The 21,407-nt window shown below is 46.3% G+C and overlaps 1 protein-coding gene across 1 annotated transcript; it reads left to right on the top strand.

Annotated features, from left to right (window-relative positions):
* The first annotated feature begins 362 nt into the window (after nt 1-362).
* On the top strand, nt 363-16,425 carry LOC115464280 (gastrula zinc finger protein XlCGF57.1-like). Its single transcript, XM_030194678.1, has 3 exons — nt 363-389; nt 6,969-7,095; nt 14,355-16,425. The coding sequence occupies exons 1-3, from the start codon at nt 363-365 to the stop codon at nt 16,052-16,054; spliced, it is 1,854 nt and encodes a 617-aa protein (XP_030050538.1). The 3' UTR covers nt 16,055-16,425.
* Nucleotides 16,426-21,407: the final 4,982 nt, after the last annotated feature.

Genomic DNA, 21,407 nt, shown 5'->3' with positions numbered 1-21,407 from the left:
AGACCCCAGAGACAGAAAGTTTTTGCTTTTGTTCTCAGTCTTTTTTTCTCCCCTTTTTGCAGCTCTTGCTGACACTAGATAAAGAAAGAACAGACAACAAAGCATGTTCAGAGCTCCTCCCCCTGGTGTGGTCAAGGAGATGGCATGATGTGAAAAGGCTGAAGCCACTTCATACAAGGAAGTATTCATTCTCCCAAATGCAGCCACCGCCATCTTGATACACCCAACACAACATATTTGATAGGATGATAAGCTCTGCCTACTAAGGGAGACGCTGAGAGCGTCTGTACTGACGCAGCAAAGCCGTGCAGGGAGGGAGAGAGCCAGGGCTGGAAATCGCTGCTGTGGAGAAGGGCAGGAGAATGGCTGCAGGGCTTTGTGCTCAGCAGGTAGGAGACTGGCAGGAGGTGGGCAGCAGGGGATGCAGTGCCAGGCAATGTCATGCAACCTCTGATACACACATGGTACATGGAAAGTTCTTCTTCCTGGTTCCCCTCCCTTCACAGGGCTGCTGCTCCTGAGCCGGGGCTGGAAATGGTTCTGTGGAGAAGGGCAGGAGAATGGCTGCAGGGCTTTGTGCTGAGCAGGTAGGAGACTGGCAGGAGGTGGGCAGCAGGGGATGCAGTGCCAGGCAATGTCATGCAACCTCTGATACACACATGGTGCATGGAGCAAGCAGACGAAAAAGAAAGTTCTTCTTCCTGGTTCCCCTCCCTTCACAGGGCTGCTGCTCCTGAGCCGGGGCTGTGGCTGCAGGGCTTTGTGCACAGCAGGTAGGAGACTGGCAGGAGGTGGGCAGCAGGGGATGCAGTGCCAGGCAATGTCATGCAACCTCTGATACACACATGGTGCATGGAGCAAGCAGACGAAAAAGAAAGTTCTTCTTCCTGGTTCCCCTCCCTTCACAGGTGCTGGAAATGGTGCTGTGGAGAAGGGCAGGAGAATGGCTGCAGGGCTTTGTGCTCAGCAGGTAGGAGGTGGGCAGCAGGGGATGCAGTGCCAGGCAATGTCAGGCAGCCTCTGATACACAAGCAGAACAAAAAATGAGCCTGGCACTGCTCAATCCCTTCCTGGGGCTCCACAAAAGACAGTTCTGCGCTTTATATTCCCTGCAGCAACTCAGGCTCTTCTTTCTGATCTTTTTTTTTTTTTTTTTGGCTTTAGGACCCTCTCAGTTTCTGCTTCATCTGATCTCTTCCTCCTCATTCCCTCTCTCTTTCCTTATCTTCATAGTTGCATTTCAGATTGCTACCTTAATGTCTGAGTAGTTTTCTCTTTCCAAAATTGTAAAGTACTACCTTAAAAAATGGAGTGCTGTTCTTTTTGACAGTCCAGGATACATTTGGTATGTGGCATCCCCTTGCTGATGTGTTCTGCCTTTCTCTGCTCAGTCCAGCCTTACATGAAGTAAACAGCCCATGAGAGGGGGCAGGACCCTTCAGATAATGACAGGCAGGCACCTTGGCACCGAAGAATTGAGTTTGCTGTGGCTGGGAAATGAGACCTTTAATAGCAGGTGGCAACAGGAAAGGAAAACGAGGGGAAGCTGCTGCAGGGAGAAGTGGGAAAGAAAGGGAGGGAGGGAGGGTTAAAGTAAGCTGGATAATGGCATTGTTTTCTTGGAAGGAGGAAGAGAGATGTGCTGGATAACATGGGGTAGGGGGCAGAGAAAGAAAGATTCTGTGGCTAATGGTTGGAAGGGAAGAGAGATATTCTGGAGATCAAGGAGGCAGGACAAGAAGGAGAGGCATGCTGGTTATTGCTGGACATCAAGGGGACAGGGAAGGAAGCAGAGATAAGCTGGCGATTGGGGGGGGAGGGGGAGAGAAGGCAGGAGAGAGAAGCTAGAAAACATGGAAGGAGAGAGATGAAGGAGAGCTGTTTTTGCATGGATCCAGCACTTTTGCCGGGATTGGGTGCAGGATCGGGGTGGATGCAGCCTTTTTCGTGGGATTGGGTGTAGGATCTACAGATAAAGTTTATTACATGTTCTATACCACCACAGAAAGATCACAGCCGTGTACAATGTAAAAAAAAACCATTAAAAAAAATAAAATTACTACAATTCTCAGATAGGAAAGAAACAAACAACCAACAATAATCAAACAAAACAGATAATAAAATCAACAGCAGCAATACCCCAAATCCACTCCCCCCTCCATTATCCCCTTGGGAGAGAGACGCTGCACTCAGAATAAAATAATGTGCCTTCAATAATCGTTTAAATCGTTTCACAGACTGTTCCACCTGAATTTCCAATGGAAGCTTATTCCATAGGAAAGGTGCCAAATAAAGCCACCAAACAAGTACAGTCCATTGAAGGGGTCATCAACAACAGCTTATCTTGGCAGGTTGCTTAAGTTAGGCGTGGATTAGGCGCTTAGGCGCTATTCTATACATTGCAGATACTCTTTATAGAATAGCACTCAACGGATAAAATTTTCTGTGCCTCTGAATCTAGTTCTAAGAAGGGAATCTATAACTGTACATAGGTGCCTGGTAGCAGCCTATTGTATGAAGGAACATAGGTACCTACTAGAGAATGGCGTGAGGACAAAATTTGTCCCTGTGGGCTCTGTTCCCGTCCCCACCTGTTCCCGCAGGCTCTGTCTTCATCCCCGCCCATCCCCACAGGCTGTGTCCCTGTCCCCCGCCCAATCCCTGTGGGCTCCTTCCTCATCTGTAGAAACCTCAAACATTTATGATTTTATATTTAAATCTTGTTATCCTATATAATAATTCTCACCTCCAACGTTCTGAGGCTGCCTGGAACCATGGTTTCCGGCCAGAGCTGCCCAGGAAAGTGGAGTAGATAAAAGTGACGCCACACATCCCACACCAGATTGGCCAGTAAAAGGGAGAGGGGCGGAGCTGCGATGCAGGGAGCAGCGAATCAGCACAACACGGGGAATGCATAGCAGCAGGAATAGAAGCCTCGCCCCCTCGCGCATCATAATAGTGACGTCAGGGAGAGGGGAGGAGCCGTGATGCAGGGAGCAGCGAGTGTCCAATGTGGAGGGGGAGGAGTAGGGAAACACGCTCTCCCCTGCCTAGGAATCCTATTCAGTGCTGAAATCCATAGGGAAGGGGGACACCTGTGGAAGACTGACTCTCAAAACATTAATTGCAGGAAGCCAATACCTTGCTAGCGCCCGTTTAATTGGTTTCAGAAACAGGCCTTTTTTACTAGTTAAAGTATAAAAAGGAACAATATGCTGTGCAACTGATGTTTATAAATCACAAATAGAAAACAATAATCACAACGAGCAGCTATAATAACCCCCCTTCCACTACCCTCTACTCTTCAACCCCAACAATAGCTGACTTCTACTACCCCAAGAAACCCTAATCCACCCTGTTAAAATGTCCAGGCCTCCAAAATACAACCCATTCTATATGTCCTAGTGGGGCAGAAATATGCCCTACAAAGCGCTATTATGATTTTTTAATCTGTGGATGTATAATAAGAATTCAGCAGTCTCAGGATTCAGTCTAAGTCTCCCGTCTTCCACAGTCCTTCCTGCAGTAGAAAATGTCTTCTTAGAAGCTGTACTGGTAGCAGGAATGCTTAGGATCCCCCTGTGCAAATTTTGCCAGTTGTGGCCAGCCCTTTTGCTTGTTTTTCCAAAAAATGAAGTCATCGTCTGCATCACTTGAACATAAATAACTGTCCAGTTCATTGACAGCCTTCAAAGTAGAGAATGACACGGGGTCAAAGTTTGTCCCTGTCTCCACAGGTTCTGTCGCCATCCCCACCCCATCCTGTCCCCACGGGCTCTATCCCCGCCCTGTCCACATGGGCTCTGTCCCTGTGGTTATCGCAGGACCCCATCCCCGTGTCTTTCTGTAGTACCTATATATATACATGACATAGATTTCCGTACTAAGGAGGCAATATATGCAGATTTATCCTTTACATATTCATTGTCGGTATCCTGAAAGCCCGACTGGCTAGTGTGCCTCAAGGACTGGATTGAAAAGCACTGCCATATTACAGCAGGACAGGATTGCTTGAAGTGCAGGACTGGTGTACAAGCTCCCTCTTGGAACCCATGTCATACCGCCGCCCACCTGAAGGTATGGGCCAAGTATCCATGAAGATCTCTCTGTCTTCTTCCAGACTATTCCGTCCCACAAGGATCATGCAGTACGATTAGTAAATTCATGATCTTTTTGGTAGTAATAATCCAAAGCCAAGCTGAATCCACCATTCCTTAGTGAAAAAAAACATCCAAAGTAAATGGAAATCTATGTTCCTCAACCAGAATCAACCACCAAGTAGTCCACAAGCCTCGCCCAAATACATCAACAGACAGCCTATGATCTTTTCCCAGCAAAGCCTCACACTTTTAAAAAACAGAATCAACTCCAATGGTTCACCATCCTTGGGGACTTGAACTGAATCCTCCTTTCTGGTGAAGGTGATTTGGAGCTACCTAGCAACCCCCCCCCCCCCTTATAGATCCTTTAAGGACCTGCAAGAAAGAATATCCCCCCTTATGCCCAACAGGGGTCTTACCTCCCTTCCACAATCTTACTAGCAAGGAATGCCCATAGTCTAACTTGCTTATTCAAATCTTATGCAAATGAAGATCCTACATTAGTTACTTGATGTTTGCCACTTGCTTCCAGTGTTCAGAGAATTCCAAACCAATCCCAAAAGGGTTAGTTCCCCCGTCACCTCCCATACAGCCTTCTCTGATGAGCTATTACCTCCCACACAGGGTCCCATGTCTTTACCCTAACTGTTTGAGCAGGCCAGGATATAGACCATGTCACAAGCAGGTAATCTAAAAGCCTTGCCTTAAAGTAAGCAAGAGTTAATGCCATTAACTGCAGGGTGTGGCAGTAATATTACTGCTGCAAATCACAGAAAAATGAAGGCAGATAAATTGGGAAGCAAAAGTGGTACTGGGCAGACTTCTACAATCTTGCCCTGAGAATGGCAAGGACAAATCAAACTCAGGTATACATACAAAGTATCACATACCACGTAAAATGAGTTTATCTTGTTGGGCAGACTGGATGGACCGTAAAGGTCTTTATCTGCCATCATTTGCTATGTTACTATACTATATGGCCTATCAAGTCTGCTTATCCAGGCTATCAATTATCCCTTCCTCTCTCTTAGAGATGTATAGCCTAAGGGCAGTGATATTTCCTAATCAGATTAGCCCCTTAAAGGTACAGAGGATTAAAGACTGGCTGTGATTCTGCCGCAGTTCCCTGCACCTTTAAAGGACTGACAAGCACATTAAGGCCCAGATGCATCAACCGTTCGTAAAAAAATGTGAAACGTAAAAGTCCTTAACGAATTTTAAAGAACGAAGAATGCACCAAAAAAACAAGTCTTTAATGCTCGGTACGGTATTGTAAAGTAGCTTGCATTAAAGATACGTTAAATTGGTGTAATCCCCGTCGGTAATCGGCCCCTAAAGCATGCGCAGAGCAGCCAAGCGTTATGCTGCCTGCTCTGCGCATACCACAAACATCAAAACCAAAACAAAAAACAACACAAACACGTGGCTCCCCGCTTTCCCCTGCATAAAATATAAACAAACATCAAAAAAGGATCGGGAGGGGGCAAAGGCGCTCATCAGGAGCGTCCTGTATGGACAGCCTTGCCCCCCCCCCCCCAAGGTCGCCGCTGCTCCCCGCTTCTCCCTGTATGAAATAAAAACTTTAAAAATAAAAATCAAACTTTTGCAGCGCCGGGCCCTCCTCCCTTCCTGTCTCTCTCTTCTCCCACCACTGCTCCGCCTCCCGCCAGCCTCCGCCGCCGTGCCACGCCCCCTGAGTTCGTCAGAGGAGGGCGGGCACAGGAAGAAGGAGAGAGACGTCGGTGAAGGCAGAAGCAATCGCCGATCAGCTGTTCCATCCCGTGCAGCGCCTTCACACACAGGTGAGAGGCACTGCACCAGCCATTAAGGCGGAGGGGGGGAGCGGTGGCGACGAACTCAGGGGGGCGTGGCACGGGGGCAGAGGATGGCGGGAGGCGGAGCAGTGGTGGGAGAAGGAGAAGAGAGAGACAGGAAGGGAGGGGGGCCCGGCACTGCAAAAGTTTGATTTTTATTTTAAAAGTTTTTATTTCATACAGGGAGAAGCGGGGAGCAGCGGCGACCTCGGGGGGGGGGGGGGGGGCAAGGCCGTCCATACAGGACGCTCCTGATGAGCGCCTTTGCCCCCTCCCGATCCTTTTTTGATGTTAGTTTCATTTTTTATTTTAGGCAGAGGGAAGCGGGGAGCTCACTTTTCTTTTTAAACATGATTTTTATGGTGCAGGGGGCAGCGGGGAGATGACAGCTCAGGCCTTAACGACAGGTCTGAGCTCAGGTTAAATTTCTGACGGTAGATGATTCGTTGCAATCGTCGGTATGGTTAGTGCATTCCGAATTGTCCACATTTCAATGGTAGTTTCTCGTTTGCATTCCGTTTTCGTTAGCTGCTAGAGTCGTCGGAAAATGGCCTTTGATGCATGCTACGGTTGAAAATTTCTTCGTTAAGGGTCAGTAAAGGGTCTTTAAAAGGGTTGTTAAAGTTTAGTGCATCTGGGCCTAAGAGGGTAATTGTGTAACTGTACATAGGTGTCTGATAGGAGCCTGTTCTATGAAGGAACATAGGTACCTACTTCCCTTTAGTTAATACTAGTTGGTATAAGTGTCTGCACCTAAGTTCATAGTTACATTTGCAAACACTGGAATACATAGAGCAGGGGTTCCCAAACCTATCCTAGGGAAACCCCAGACAGCCAGGTTTTTGGGATACCTGCAATGAATATCCATGAGATTGATTTGCATACAAAGGAGGCAGTGTATATATATATATCGATCCCATGAATACACTTTTAGTGGAAGAGGGGTCCTGAAGTCCTCTTTCCTATGGTATAATAGGAGAATAAAGTCAAGTAAACTCTAATGCATTCTGAGCACCTCCACGTGTCCCTCAGTGGTTTCTGGTTTGTGTTTCAGATGCGGGTCACGTTTGAGGACGTCGCTGTCTCTTTCTCCCAGGAGGAATGGGAGTATTTGGATGAAGGCCAGAAGGAGCTTTACAGGGAGGTGATGAAGGAGAATTATGAGACCCTGATCTCTCTAGGTAAGGATTGTGTTATTTTACAGTTTTAGCAGATACAGGGGCTTATTTTATAAAAATAGTTTGACATTTTCCAGTACCTCTTCTACTTCAGAAGTATAATCACAGCCTGCCTCAGCCCTGCTTTCTATCTGAGGATGGCAGAGCCAGGACTGAGGAACCTTTAGACCAGGGGTAGGTCCAACCTCGATCCTCGAGGGCCGCAGTCCAGTCAGGATTGCCCCAATGAATATGCATGAGACCTATTTGCATGCACTTACCTCCATGATATGCAAATAGATCTCATGAATACACATTGTGGAAATTCTGAAAACCCGACCTGGCGAGGACCGAGGTTGGACAGCCCTGCTTTAGACTGTCCTGTGTGTCTTGCTGGTTGTCTTCCCTTTAAATCAAAGACAAATCCTCTTCCAGTATCTGGAGCAGGAAATCCAGGAGCTGAGGAACATAAATAATCAGGACCAGGCAGTAACAGATCGCAAAAATGTGGCCCTCAGCCTCTCATCTGCTCATGACACTGGCAAAATGTGATGAGGGCACTTTCGATTTGTGTTCCTTTAAACAAACAGAATGACCGTAGGGTTGGAATGAGCCCAAATCTTCAAACATGCCATTCGGTTTTGGCAGCAGCGCTGTCTATGGGGCTAGACATGTTAAGGCCACTATGGGAAGGGGAGAATAGAGATGCACAAGTCACTAACCCAATTATATTGAAATGTTTTGACAAACATGCAAACAAGCCTATCCCTACCTCACCCATTCCTAATCCTTTGGTGAACTTCACAAAGACTGTGTGAAGGGAGGAAACCTCTCTTGGTGGTTGTCTTTATACTTGGCGCCCTACTGACGACCATTTTTCTCTTATGTCACGTGTCTGTTTTGATATAATCTAATTTATGCCCCAAGCTGTGTCCAAGTAGTACAGGTAGGAAAGTTCAGATCAGCCTCGAGTGCTTCCGTTTCCTGGAAGAGATCTCCTAGTCCCTGTAACTTGTTATTATCTTTATTTGTGACCTTTGGGAAACTCCTTATTCTTTTCATCGGTGCTTGTTGAATAGCTTCCAAGTTGCCATGGTACTGATCAAGTCTCTCCCACATTCCTTTCAGGCCTCTGGAGGGGTCGTGCAAATATGCATCTGGAATTCCCTGCACACGCTCGGCTGACTCTGTTCCCAGCCATTTCGTTATCTGTTCATTTCTTGGTTCGGGGTAGGCTTCATGATTGTCATGGCCTCCTTAAAGTTAGATTTCCATCTTCTATACTTTGCAGGGCAGTCATTGAACTGAGTGAGCCCTGTGTTTACCATCTTTTTGTGAGCCACATAGGTTGCAAAATCTTCTCTCTATATAAATCTTGACATTGAACAGCTTAGGGCAGGTAGGTGCAAAAAGTTTACGTTGGGTGGCCACCCAGATGGAGTAGTTGTGAAAACACAGGACACGTCGGTTCTCATAGCTTAACTGCCTCCCAGAGTGAATGGCCTGCAAAATGGCTATTTTGTGAGCAAAATTAAGCACTTTACAAATAACCACCCTGGGCCGTTGTCACGATCTCAGGTTCAAAACATACAGTCACTAGAACGTGAGCCCTTAGGCTACTGTCGAGGAGCGGCAGCAGCAGGCAGAAACCCCCAGCCGGGACTGGGCAAACAAGCAAGGCTGGAGCTGGAATCTTGGAATGGACTTGGCCAGAATGACAGGACTGGAACTGCGGCTGTAGGCAGACAGGACTGGGATAACAGGAGGCAAACAGGACTGGAGCAGCTCCGGGTTTCACCCGCTCTGACCGCCGTTCCCCAGAGGTTGAGCCCCTAGGTGCGGGTGGCCTGCAGGACTTACAGGACGGAGCTAGACTGGATCAGGATTCAAAGACCGACTAGGCAGACAGAGCGTACATAAAGGCTTGGCAGAAGCAGGGTTCAGGATATACATACAAGCTTGGCAGAAGCAGGGGTTCAGGATATACACACAAGCTTGGCAGAAGCAGGGTTCAGGATTTACACACAAGCTGGGCAGAAGCAGGGTTCCCAAACAGAGGGAAGAAAGCTGAAAGCAGACAGGGTAGAACAAGAGCAGACCACCTGCACAACAGAGAGCTAATTAGGGACAATGCTGGCTACTGCAGACACTCAGAATGACAGACCAGAGCTCCACACACAGGCAACAGAACAGAACCAAGACTGAAGGCTGCCAAGCAGCCACAAACAGAAACACATAGGGAAAGAACAGAACTAAGCCTGAAGGGTTCAGGATATACACACAAGCTGGCTACTGCAGACACTCAGAATGACAGACCAGAGCTCCACACATAGGCACAGACACAAGAACCAAGGCTGCAAGGCAGCCACAAACAGGAACACAGACAGTGAACAAGGCAAACAGAAGGACTGGAAGCCCACAGAGAAGAGCAAGACAAAGCAGAAGGACAAGAGCCCACAGAACAAGGCTAGGTAAACCGTTCAACAGCACACCAACTAACCTGACGACCCTTGGCAATGCAAAGGCCCTGAAAGCAAGTACACCACTTCCTTATAAAGGCCCTCACTAATGATGTCACCTACTACAGGACAGGAGCAGGGAACACACTGACACCAGAGAGAGGCTTGGAACACACAGGAAGTGAGCACACAGGAAAGACAGACAGGAGCCATCTTGGAAGCTGGACAGACAGGAGTCATCTTGGAAGCTGAACAGACAGGAGCCATCTTGGAAGCTGAACATCAGGAAATAAGGTGAGTAAAAGAGGAGTCATGACCACAGTCGTGACAGCCGTGTGGTCATGGATTGCTTGGAACCAATACGATGTGCACGCTCTATTCTCAAGGGCCCATAGCAGTCTGAAAGTTGAAGTTTGTGAACCAGCCAAAGTTCCAAGAATCCAATTAACTCTCTATCGGCAACGCTGTCTGAAAGCCCCACAAGACAGAAGTTATTCCTCCTAGATCTGTTTTCCAGAACTTCTTATTTTCCAGTGTAGTGATGGTACGCAGAAGCTGAGCCTAGGTATCCTTCATGCCTGTCAGCCGGTCTTCCAGTGCGCTGGTCCGAGTCTGGAAGCCACAATATCCCTACTGAGGTCTGTCATGTGAGACTTCACAGTTTCCAGCTGTGTTGTTTTCGGTCCCAGCCTTTTAACAGCATAGTGTCCATGGCCGCAGTCATTTCTGCCGTAATCTTCACCACCCAGACGGAAGAGGCAGTTTGGCTCACCAGACTTGATGGGACTGCCATCTTGTCCTCCAAGACCTTGCTACATTCCTGTGTCCGTCTGGGTTGTTTTGCCGCCATCCCCAAGCACTGCAACACACTAGGATGGGCATTTTCGAAAGAAACGTCTAAGTTGGAATTTGGACGTCTTTGTAAGACGTCCAAATTCGGAGGCAGGGAAAAGGTCATTTTCGAAAAAAGATGATGTCCTGGATTTGGACATCTTTGATTTTCAGCGATTTTCGAAACCAAAGATGTCCAAGTCTAAAACGTCCAAATTCAAGCCATTTGGATGTGGGAGGAGCCAGCACACTGGTCCCCCTGACATGCCAGGATACCAGCTGGTCACGCTTGAGATTTGGGCATCTTTGCGATGGACGTCCGCTAGAGACATTCAAAATCGGGTTTCGATTATACCGATTTGGATGTCTCTGAGAGATGGATGTCCAAGTGCCGATTTATGCCACTTTTTGGACGTTCATCTCTTTTGAAAATGAGCCTGCAGGTGAAACAGGGCGATGTCACCAAGTGCTCAAGATTCCAAACTGGCATCAAAGGGGGGAGGGGTAAGTATGCACAAAATCAGAGTTTTATATCAGGTAAGCCGGAGAAGCGTTAATCAGCATCACCTCTTGGACATGGCGTCACATGATCCTTCACTTTATTTTATTAGTTATAATTATAATTTGATATTGTTGATATTTGTTATGCTTTGTATGTTTAAAACCCTGACGAAGTTGGAGGCTGAAACATGGCCTGTGTGTCAGTCAGTAAATGGTTGGTTCATTCTGCTGTGTTTTTCCTGTGGTCCTTCCATCCAGCTTATGGCCAACTCTTTGTGTCTTTATGATAGGAAAAATGCCAGGAACAATCTATTGTCCAGAAAAGATTTAGTCAGGTAGACTTGGGAGTGCCATTGTTCATCCCTGGAAATGAGCCATGAGAAATAGGCTTACTTTTTGGGATCAGCTGGGCACTTGTGACCCGGACCAGCTGCTATTGGAGACGAGATACGGCACTCACTGGAGTTTGGGCCAGTTCAGGCTGGCTTTTCTTATGCCTATGTGGAAAAAACAAAAAGCTGCTTTTAAATATTGACTTTCTTGTGGTCTAGGATGCACCATCTTGAACAAGTGGGCGTTATCCCCTCTTAAAAGCAGATGGAGGTAGAGAACTCACCAGTTTAAGCTGCTGATATTCTGGGAAAGTTCCAGTACTTTTCTCTTCCTCTAGCTGATGGTATGTTGTTCAGGTTGAGCTCCTGCTCCTTGGCCTAGCTCCCCGCTCTGCTGGCTAAGGCCGCATAGCGAGATTGAGTCTAACAGTCGCTCCCAGATAACCCAGTCTCTGGACAGGACCTGGTCGAGCATAGAGCTTTGCTCTGCTGCTCACAGTTGCACTTTTTGGCATCCACTGGGCAAGATGATTGGCTCTATCTGAAGGGTGCAGATCCCCATCCCCCCCACCCCTCATTGCCCACACACCCTGTTTGGATGTTTCTCCCCCAGGCTCTCCATGCAGCTCCCAGGCATTAATTTAAAATAAAATGTACTGGTGCTTTCTGGCTTAGCTATATTTCCTGTATTGGAGAATAAAACTGCTTGAATTAAAAAAAAATAAAAGTTGGGACAAAAAAATTCCTCCCGCACTCACCTGTTGAGAGCAGGGGAACGGTGGAGATGCTGGAGTTCTGGGCCAAGACGGCCAGTCTGAAGCAGGTTTGTACGAGCTAACCACATTGCTGGGCATGCCGTTCATCAAGCGTTGTCCTGCTTGCAAGAGCCAGCTGCCAAGTACAGCTGCCAGCTTTCTCTGTCCCTCCTACAACAGGGGTGGGGCTGCCAAAATACTTTCCTCTCCTCCCGTGCTGAGGGATTGGGACCATGGTCACGATATCTTCAGTGAGAACAGCAGCCACGTTGGATCCTTTTGGGTTTTTTTCTCCTGCTGTCATTCCAGTACAGCAGGAGAGCTCTTAGCTCCCATCAGGGCCTGGGGCACAGGGGGATTTTCTCTGTCACCCACCCAGGGTTTGCCTGCGAGGGAGAGTCCCGATGGGGCCCCTGAAGGCTTTCAGGGGCCCCAGGATCTTATTTGCTCCAGAGCTTCACCCAAATGGTTAAGCAAGCACTGTACTGGTCTCTCGACCAGCAGGGGCAGGCTCGTAGGGGCTTTGAAGTTTCTGGTCGGGGCACCATTTCAAGAGCCAAGTGCTGCAGGAGTTATCAGTGGGTTTCCAAGTCCTTGGGTGGCTCCGCTGTGATCCCTGAGTATCAGGAGGGTCTTTCGGATACCCAGTGCCCATCAAACTCAGATGTTGGAAAAGTAGTGGAAGCTTTGCTAAAGGAAAAGATAATAAATTTCCAGGAATCCAGTGAGTTACAAGATCCGAGGCAACATGGTTTTACCAAAGGTAAATTGTGCTAATCAAATTTGATTGAATTCTTTGACTGGGTGACTGGAGAACTGGATCAGGAATGTGCGCTAGATGTAATCCACTTGGATTTCAGCAAAGCCTTTGACACAGTTCCTCATAGGAGGCATTTAAATAAACTTGAAAGGCTTTAGGACCCAAAGTAGTGAACTGGATTATAAACTAGTTGATGGACAGACGCCAGAGGGTGGTGGTCAATGGCATTCACTCGGAGGAAGGAAAGGTGAGTAGCAGTGGAGTGCCTCAGGGATCGGTGCTGGGTCTGATTCTGTTCAATATATTTGTGAGTGACATTGCCGAACGATTAAAAGATAAACTTTGCCTTTTTGCAGATGATACCAAGATTTGTAATAGAGTGGACACCCCGGAGGGAGTGGAAAGCATGAAAAGGGTCTAACATTTGGCAATAAAACTTTCATGCATAGTGCAAGGTGCAAAGTGATGCATTTGGGGAGTAGAAACCCAAGGGAGCCAAATATCCTAGGAGGTGAGAGGCTGATATGCACAGACAGGGAGAGGGACTTTGGGATGATGGTGTCCGAGGACCTTAAAGCGAAAAAACAGTGTGACAAAGCGGTGGCCATAGCCAGAAGGATGCTAGGTTGCATCGAGAGAGGAGTAACCAGCAGAAGAAAGGAGGTGTTGATGCCCCTGTACAAGTCGCTGGTGGAACCCCATCTGGAGTATAGTTTTCAGTTTTGGAGGCCATATCTTGCTAAGGGTGTAAAAAGACTTGAAGTGGTCCAGGGGAAAGTGACAGAAATGATATGGGGTTTGAGCCATAAGACATATGAGAAGAGACTGGAAGACCTGAATATATATAGCCTAGAGGAAAGAAGGGACAGGGGAGATGTGATACAGACATTAAAATACTTGAAAGGTATTAATATAGGAACGAATCTCTTCCAGAGAAGGGGAAATGGTAAAACTAGAGGACATGAACTGAGGTTGCAGGGTGGTAGATTTAGGAGCAGTGTCAGGAAATACATTTTTCACGGAGAAGGGTGGTCAATGCCTGGCATGACAAAAAAATGGCGTGGGATGAACACAGAGGAACTCTATTTAGAAAATAGATGGTATAGAACAAAAATAAAAGTTTAGGATAGGTTGGAAAGGACTTCAGGGGCAACTTCAGTAGCTGGAGCCGAGGACAGTGCTGGCAGACTGTTACAGTCTGGGTCCTGCATATGACAAGACATTCGGATCGGCTGGAGTGGACTTTGACGGCAACTCCAGTAGGTGGAACATAAGGACAGAGCAGGGCGGACTTCTGTGGTCTATGTCCCAGAAACACCAAAGATTTGTGATAAAGTATATAATATCACATTCATTGTTGATTTAATCATGAATTTATAATAAGTATGACTGTTGGGCAGACCGTTCAGGTCTTTATCTGCCATCACTTACAGTGTTACTACTATAAAATGATCAGTTAAGACATAATTTCACCTTGTATGTGATCGTATATCCTATTTCATCTCTTGCAGTTATCAGCTTGGAAAAGCTGTATTCCCAGCAGAAAAAGAGTGGCAAATTTACAAAGGGGTATTGTATTACTGAATTGGTTAAACTGTGTTGTAGAATAATTCCTAATATTTCCTTTTTTATTTTTTAAATCTAGAAGATGCTTGCAGAAACAGTTCTACAGAGATGCATCACTGGAAGCTCAGTGAGGAGACTGGAGAGGAAAAAATATCGGAAAACGACAAAAAAGGAACAGCTTCCTTTTCTGACTGGGGAGAAAAAGGAAAAAGTCACTGTTTCTTAGGAATGAAGCAAAGAAATTCAACTGAAGGCTTAGCACTGTGTGAGCACAAGACCAGCAGTCTCTCACATACAGGGGAAGAGCAGAGAACCCAGATTCTAGCTCAAAGCTGTTTATGTGATGTTTGCAAGATATTCCTCAGTGATCGTGTAACTCTGAAATCATGGCAGAGATCTGACATTGTGGAGAGATCACCTAAATATACAGACTGTGGGAAAACCTTCAGTCAAATAGGAGAACTACATGCACAACAGGTAATACTCAATATACACCAGAGAATACAGAGAGGAGTGAAGCCATATACAAGTACTCAGTATGGAAAAATTTCTGGTCAGAAAGTAGACCTCATAAACCAGCAGAAAGGCCCTGGAGGAGTGAAACTACTTAGATGTGCTGAGTGTGGTCAAAGCTTCAGTGATAACGGAACACTCGCCATACACCAGAGACTACACACAGGACTGAAACCATATATGTGTAGTGAGTGTGGCAAATGCTTCAGTCAGAAAGCACACCTAACGCAACACCAGAGAATCCACACAGGAGTGAAACTATTCAGCTGTGCTGAATGTAGTAAAAGCTTCCTTCACAAGGCACATCTCAGTAGACATCAGAGGATCCACACAGGTGTGAAATCATTTACGTGTGCCGAGTGTGGTAAAAGCTTCATTGAGAAGGGATCACTCACCCAACACCAGATAATCCACACAGGAGTGAAACCATTTAAGTGTATAGAGTGTAGTAAAAGTTTTCATAGCAAAGGAAAGCTCACGATTCACCAGAGAATCCACACAGGACTGAAACCATTTACATGTACAGAATGTGGTAAAAGCTACAATACTAAGGCAACTCTCACCATACACCAAAGAAGACACACTGGAGTGAAACCATTTACATGTACTGAGTGTGATAAAGGTTTCAGTGATAAGGGAACACTCACCATACACCAAAGAATCCACACAGGAGTGAAACCATATACCTGTACTGAGTGTAGTAAAAGCTTCCTTTATAAGGCATATCTCAGTAGACATCAGAGGATCCACACAGGTGTGAAATCTTTTATTTGTTTTGAGTGTGGTAAAAGATTCAGTGAGAAAGGATCACTTACCCGACATCAGAGAGTCCACACAGGAGTGAAACCATTTACATGCACTGAATGTGGTAAAAGCTTCACTGAGAAGATAAAACTAAAGATACATGAGAGAATTCACACAGGAGTGAAGCCATTTACATGTACTGAGTGTGGTAAAAGTTTCATTGATAAGGGAGCACTCACCATACACCAAAGAATTCACATTGGTGTGAAACAATTTACCTGTGCTGAGTGTAGTAAATGCTTCCTTCATAAGGCATATCTCACTAGACATCAGAGGCTCCATACAGGCGTGAAATCTTTTACTTGTATTGAGTGTGGTAAAAGCTTCAGGGAGAAGGGATCACTCACCCGACACCAGAGAATCCACATTGTAGTGAAACCTTTTACATATATCGAGTGTGGTGAAAGTTTCTTTAGCAAGGAAAATCTCGTGTTACACATGAGCGAATCCACACAGGACTGAAGACATTTACATTTATGTGTACTGAGTGTGATAAATGCTTCCAATATAAGGTAAGCCTCACTATACATGAGAGAACCCACACAGATGTGAAATTATTTGTATGTACTAAGTATGGTAAAAGCTTCGGTGGCAAGGGATCATTCTCCATACACCAGAGAAACCACACAGGAGTGAAACCATATATATGTATGGAGTGTGGCAAATGCTTCAATCTGAAGACAGACCTCACCAAACACCAGAGAATCTACACATGAATGAAACAATTTAAGTGTATGGAGTGTGGTAAAAGTTTTCATAGCAAGAGAAAACACAGTACACCAGAGAATCCACATATGACTGAAACCATTTGCATGCATGAATGTGGTAAATGCTACAGTGATAAGGCACAGCCATTATACACAAAAGAATCCACACTGGAGTGAAACTGTTTTCATGTACTGAGTGTGACAAATGCTTCTATCAGAAGACAAAAAAGTCGAGGACCTTGAAAATAGGTCCTGAAGAAATAATCTGAGGTTGGTGGGCATGCCGGAGGTGCTGCTGGACAGAAACATGGATTTTTGGAGAAATGGTTTATGGAGGAGCTGCAGCTTTCAGAGAATAATGGGCCTTTACGTATCGAGTGAGCACATAGGATTGGACCGAAGACACAGGCATCTAGCAGACCCAGAGTGAGATATTACAAGCAATCAGAGCGGGTAAAATGCTCAAGTATGACAATAAAAAAATTTTATGTTTTCAAGATTACTCCGCAGGGGTGGCTGTGCAACGCAGAGCTTTCTCCCCCATATGCTCAAAGCTGTTTGCACTTAATATCAAGTTTGCATTAATGTATCCGGCAACTCTCAAAGTTACGCAGGAAGGTTTGACTTCATCATATACATCGGTGGAAGAAGCTCTCAAATTCTTGGGTCAAGTGGAGGAGAAAGAAGGGGAAAGAACAAGGAAGACCGGAGGAAATGTGTAGTGGATTTACAGGAAGTGGGACTATGGTTGGAAAGTTGGACGTGGAGGGTACATCATAGACTAAAGTGGCAAGAGAAAAACACTAAAAGGGGATGATGACGTTAAAACAGCAAGGTTTTTTTGAACTTTCAGTTAATATTTTTCACGATATAGGGGTAAGAATGGAAGGATATGCAAGTCCCCGGTGTTGGTGGAGTACTGGCTCAGGGTGAGGGGGGGGGGGTGTTCAAAAATACATGTTGTAAAATGTTTGGTACAGTATGTAAAGTTAGGGAGATGCTAGGGGGGTGTTTGAAGTGATTGTTCCTTTGGGGGGACCTCGGTGTTTGGGGATGGGTTGGGTAGGAGGGGAGGGAGGGAGGGGGAGGGAAGGCCAAGGGTAGGGGGGAGGGGATGGGGTTACAGGTATCAAGGTCCAACGAGAAGTGTAAGGTTAAGAGAGAAGTGTTGGCAAGACAATAAGAGGGTGATTGGCTGGGTATAGATGGAGGGTGAGGGATGGAGGCCTGGCTGTTCCTCACCATGGCAGATTAAAAAAGCAGGTATAATGCAGATGAAAAATTTTGGAATGTCCTGGTGAAGTTCATTACCTGGAATGTGGGGGGGGGGGGGGGGGGATACATTCACCAATTAAGAGGTCTAAAATATTACAACATATGAACAGACAAAGTAGATGTGGTTCTGTTGCAAGAGACACATCTAAATGCAAGGGAACATGCTAAATTAAAAACGTGGTGGGTGGGAGATTCTGTTGCCGCAGCTGCCCTGGGGAAGAAATGTGGGGGAGGGGGGTAGCCATTCTGTTTAAGAAGGGGGTGGCCGAGGAGATAAAGATAATAAGGGAAGATCCGGGAGGACGCTTTGTTTTGGTTAAAGCGATCATTAATCAGCAATTAGTTTATATATGTAACATATATGTCCCAAATCAGTACGACAAGAAATTTTATAGCAGGATGACTAGAATTTTGTCTATGGAGAAGTGTAGACCCTTGGTTGTGGGAGGGGACTTTAACGCAGTATGGGATCCTGGGATGGACATGTCTCTATCAGGGCCTGTGGCTGGATACTATGCTAATAAGGGATTGCTTCAGTTGGGTAAGCAGTTCGACTTGGTGGATGTTTGGAGGGAGTTACATCCTTCGGACAGAGATTACACCGACATGTCGCGAACACATGACACACAGTCTCGGATAGATTATTTGCTGGTGACCCGGGGGGAGTTTAGTAAAGTGCGGGATTCAAATATAGGGCGTTATGCTATATCGGATCATGTCTGGGTTTGGATGAACTAGGAGGCGGGACGAGTTAGAGCAAGTAGGGGACACTGGCAGTTCCCCTTGGATTTGTATAAAGACCCTGGGTTGAGGGAAAAGATGTTGAATAGCTGGGAGTCCTATAAGACTATGAATGCAGAATATGAGAGTAACCCTGTACTATACTGGGATGCAGCAAAAGCGGTGCTAAGGGGGAAAATAATTAGTTCTACCCATTATAAACGCAAGGCAAGAGACAGAGACATTTTAAGGCTGGGGGAGCTGCTTTGTAAAGTCAGGCAGACTTATGGGATAACGCCGACGGGAGGGTATAGGAGGAGACTGTTAGAATATCAAGTGGCGCTAAATACGCTTATTCATCAGAGGGCCCACAAATCATTGCAGTTTTACAGATATATGCTTCACCGGCATGGTAACAAAGTGGGTAAGCTGATGGCAAAGCTGGTGAAACCAGCAGGAGGGCCACACAAAATTCTTACTATCCAGAATGCCAAGGGGCGGAGGGTGCAGTCCGATGAAGGGATATGTGAGATCTTTCAGGAGTATTATCAAAGGCTATATGCGGATCCCCAGATGAGGGTCTCCTGGGAGAGTTATACTTGAATAATGTTGCACTGCCTCAGGTAGGGCAGAGGGAGAGAAACAAATTGAATGCCACAATTACGGAGGAGGAAGTGGTGACAACAATTGAGCGCAGCCCTCTGTTAAGGGCCCCAGGTGTTGATGGATTTAGAGCAGAGTTTTACAGAATTATGGGAGGCGTGGTGGTTTCGCCGTTAACTAGAATGTTTAATAAAATTGTAGAAGAGGAGGCACTGCCCAGATCATTGGATTTAGCTCAAATTATAGTGTTACCCAAGCAAGGTAGAGACCCTACTTGCACGGCCTCTTATAGGCCAATTTCGTTGTTGAATTTTGAGGTCAAGATACTGGCAAAGATAATGGTGAATAGCTTAGCTAGAAGTTTACCAGATATTCTTCACGAGTCTCAGGTGGGATTTGTGGGGAGACATTCAGTGGCAAAGAACATGCGGAGGATACTGACCTCGTTGGAATATATGGAACGCAGGGGGCTTCCATCAATACTTACCAGTTTTGACGCCGAGAAGGCCTTTGATCGAGTAAAATGGGAGTTCCTTTATGCTACTTTAAAGGCTTATGGAGTAGAGGGTCGCTTTATCTCGGTCATCAGGGCGTTATACTCGTCACTGTCAGCTATCGTTGTCTAGGGTGGTCCCGGGGTCCACTTCACAGAGGCAGTGGGTTCCCAAAGAATACGCAATCCACACAGATTTGGATATATAAAGTATATTATATTTGCATATATGTATTGGCTCACAGCACTTAGTACAGGAAAAAGGGTACAAGCTGTCTTGGTGTGTGTGTTTAGAGGGAGGGAGAAAGAAAGGAAGAAAGAAACCTTGGACTAGGGCTGTCTGAGAAGGGAGGGAGCAGAGCCAGGTGCTCTGGTGGCTAAAGATGGAGGTGTGCAGAGAAAGAAGAAGAAACAAAGACAGCCCAGCAGAGTCCCGTGCCCTCTGCTGCAGGGAGAAAGAAAGAGGGAGAGCTAGTGCCCTGGACATAGAGAAGTGCCCGGGACAAAGAGGGGGGGGGGGGGGGCAGTAGACACCAAGCTGAGCTCTGTGCTCTGCTGCACAGAGAAAGACAGAGAGAGAGGGAGAGCCCTAGTGAGCTCTGCTTTATACCTAATAAGAACTGAGAGGGAACAGGAGCAGAGAGAGATCAAAAACTTCTCTTTCCCAGTTATTTCCTTTACAGAATTCCAGATACTTTCTGAAGTCAGGAAAGGTGACAACTTTCACAGCTCGAAACCTTGGGGTCATCTTTGACTCTTCTCTCTCCTTCTCTGCTCATATCCAGCAGACCGCCAAGACCTGTCGTTTCTTTCTTTACAACATCCGTAAAATCCGCCCCTTTCTTTCCGAGCACTCTACCAAAACCCTCATCCACACCCTTGTCACCTCTCGTTTAGACTACTGCAATCTGCTTCTTGCTGGCCTCCCACTTAGTCACCTCTCCCCTCTCCAGTCGGTTCAAAACTCTGCTGCCCGTCTCATCTTCCGCCAGGGTCGCTTTACTCATACTACCCCTCTCCTCAAGACCCTTCACTGGCTCCCTATCCGTTTTCGCATCCTGTTCAAACTTCTTCTACTAACCTATAAATGTATTCACTCTGCTGCTCCCCAGTATCTCTCCACACTCGTCCTTCCCTACACCCCTTCCCGTGCACTCCGCTCCATGGATAAATCCTTCTTATCTGTTCCCTTCTCCACTACTGCCAACTCCAGACTTCGCGCCTTCTGTCTCGCTGCACCCTACGCCTGGAATAAACTTCCTGAGCCCCTAAGTCTTGCCCCATCCTTGGCCACCTTTAAATCTAGACTGAAAGCCCACCTCTTTAACATTGCTTTTGACTCGTAACCACTTGTAACCACTCGCCTCCACCTACCCTCCTCTCTTCCTTCCCGTTCACATTAATTGATTTGATTTGCTTATTTTTTATTTTTTGTCTATTAGATTGTAAGCTCTTCGAGCAGGGACTGTCTTTCTTCTATGTTTGTGCAGCGCTGCGTATGCCTTGTAGCGCTATAGAAATGCTAAATAGTAGTAGTAGTAGTAGTAGGTTGTCCTGGAGCCACACTGTCTAGCTTTGGTTGCTCTGAAGCCCTGCTCCCAGATGGAACAAAAGGTATGTTAATCAAGAGTAATTGAGAAACCAAAGGGCTATTAGGCCTCTCTGAGCACCATTTGGCCCATTTCATCCTCAATGGTTCCTGCAGGAGAGGGGGGAGAGTTTATCAGAGGTCAGAAGGTGGTTTAATATTGTCAAACTGATTTCATATTAATATAAGTATGTCCAGCAATAATTTTGACCTCCTGCAATCCTGACATCTCCACACCTCTTTTTTCTTTATTTTTTTTTTCCTGGGAGGCAAGATGGAAGCAAACCTGGGTACCTGATCTGTCACTGTAGTGACAGACTATTCCTGTTCTCATACCTCCAGTTATATTTGTTCCTGCTCATTCATATCTCCACAGTAGTGAGATGTTTAAATCCCAATATGAGTCCAAACCTCGTGTCTTAGGTTGGG

Source organism: Microcaecilia unicolor, chromosome 1, assembly GCF_901765095.1.
Source record: "Microcaecilia unicolor chromosome 1, aMicUni1.1, whole genome shotgun sequence".
Taxonomy (NCBI): domain Eukaryota; kingdom Metazoa; phylum Chordata; class Amphibia; order Gymnophiona; family Siphonopidae; genus Microcaecilia; species Microcaecilia unicolor.
This window is presented reverse-complemented; position numbering and strand designations above follow the sequence as displayed.

Excerpts from the sequence above, each read along its gene's own strand:
- LOC115464280 (XM_030194678.1), top strand. The coding sequence starts at position 363 with ATGGCTGCAGGGCTTTGTGCTCAGCAG. Across the intron at positions 390-6,968 it reads CAGGGCTTTGTGCTCAGCAG|ATGCGGGTCACGTTTGAGGA; the intron begins GTAGGAGACTGG and ends TTTGTGTTTCAG. Across the intron at positions 7,096-14,354 it reads TGAGACCCTGATCTCTCTAG|AAGATGCTTGCAGAAACAGT; the intron begins GTAAGGATTGTG and ends TTTTAAATCTAG.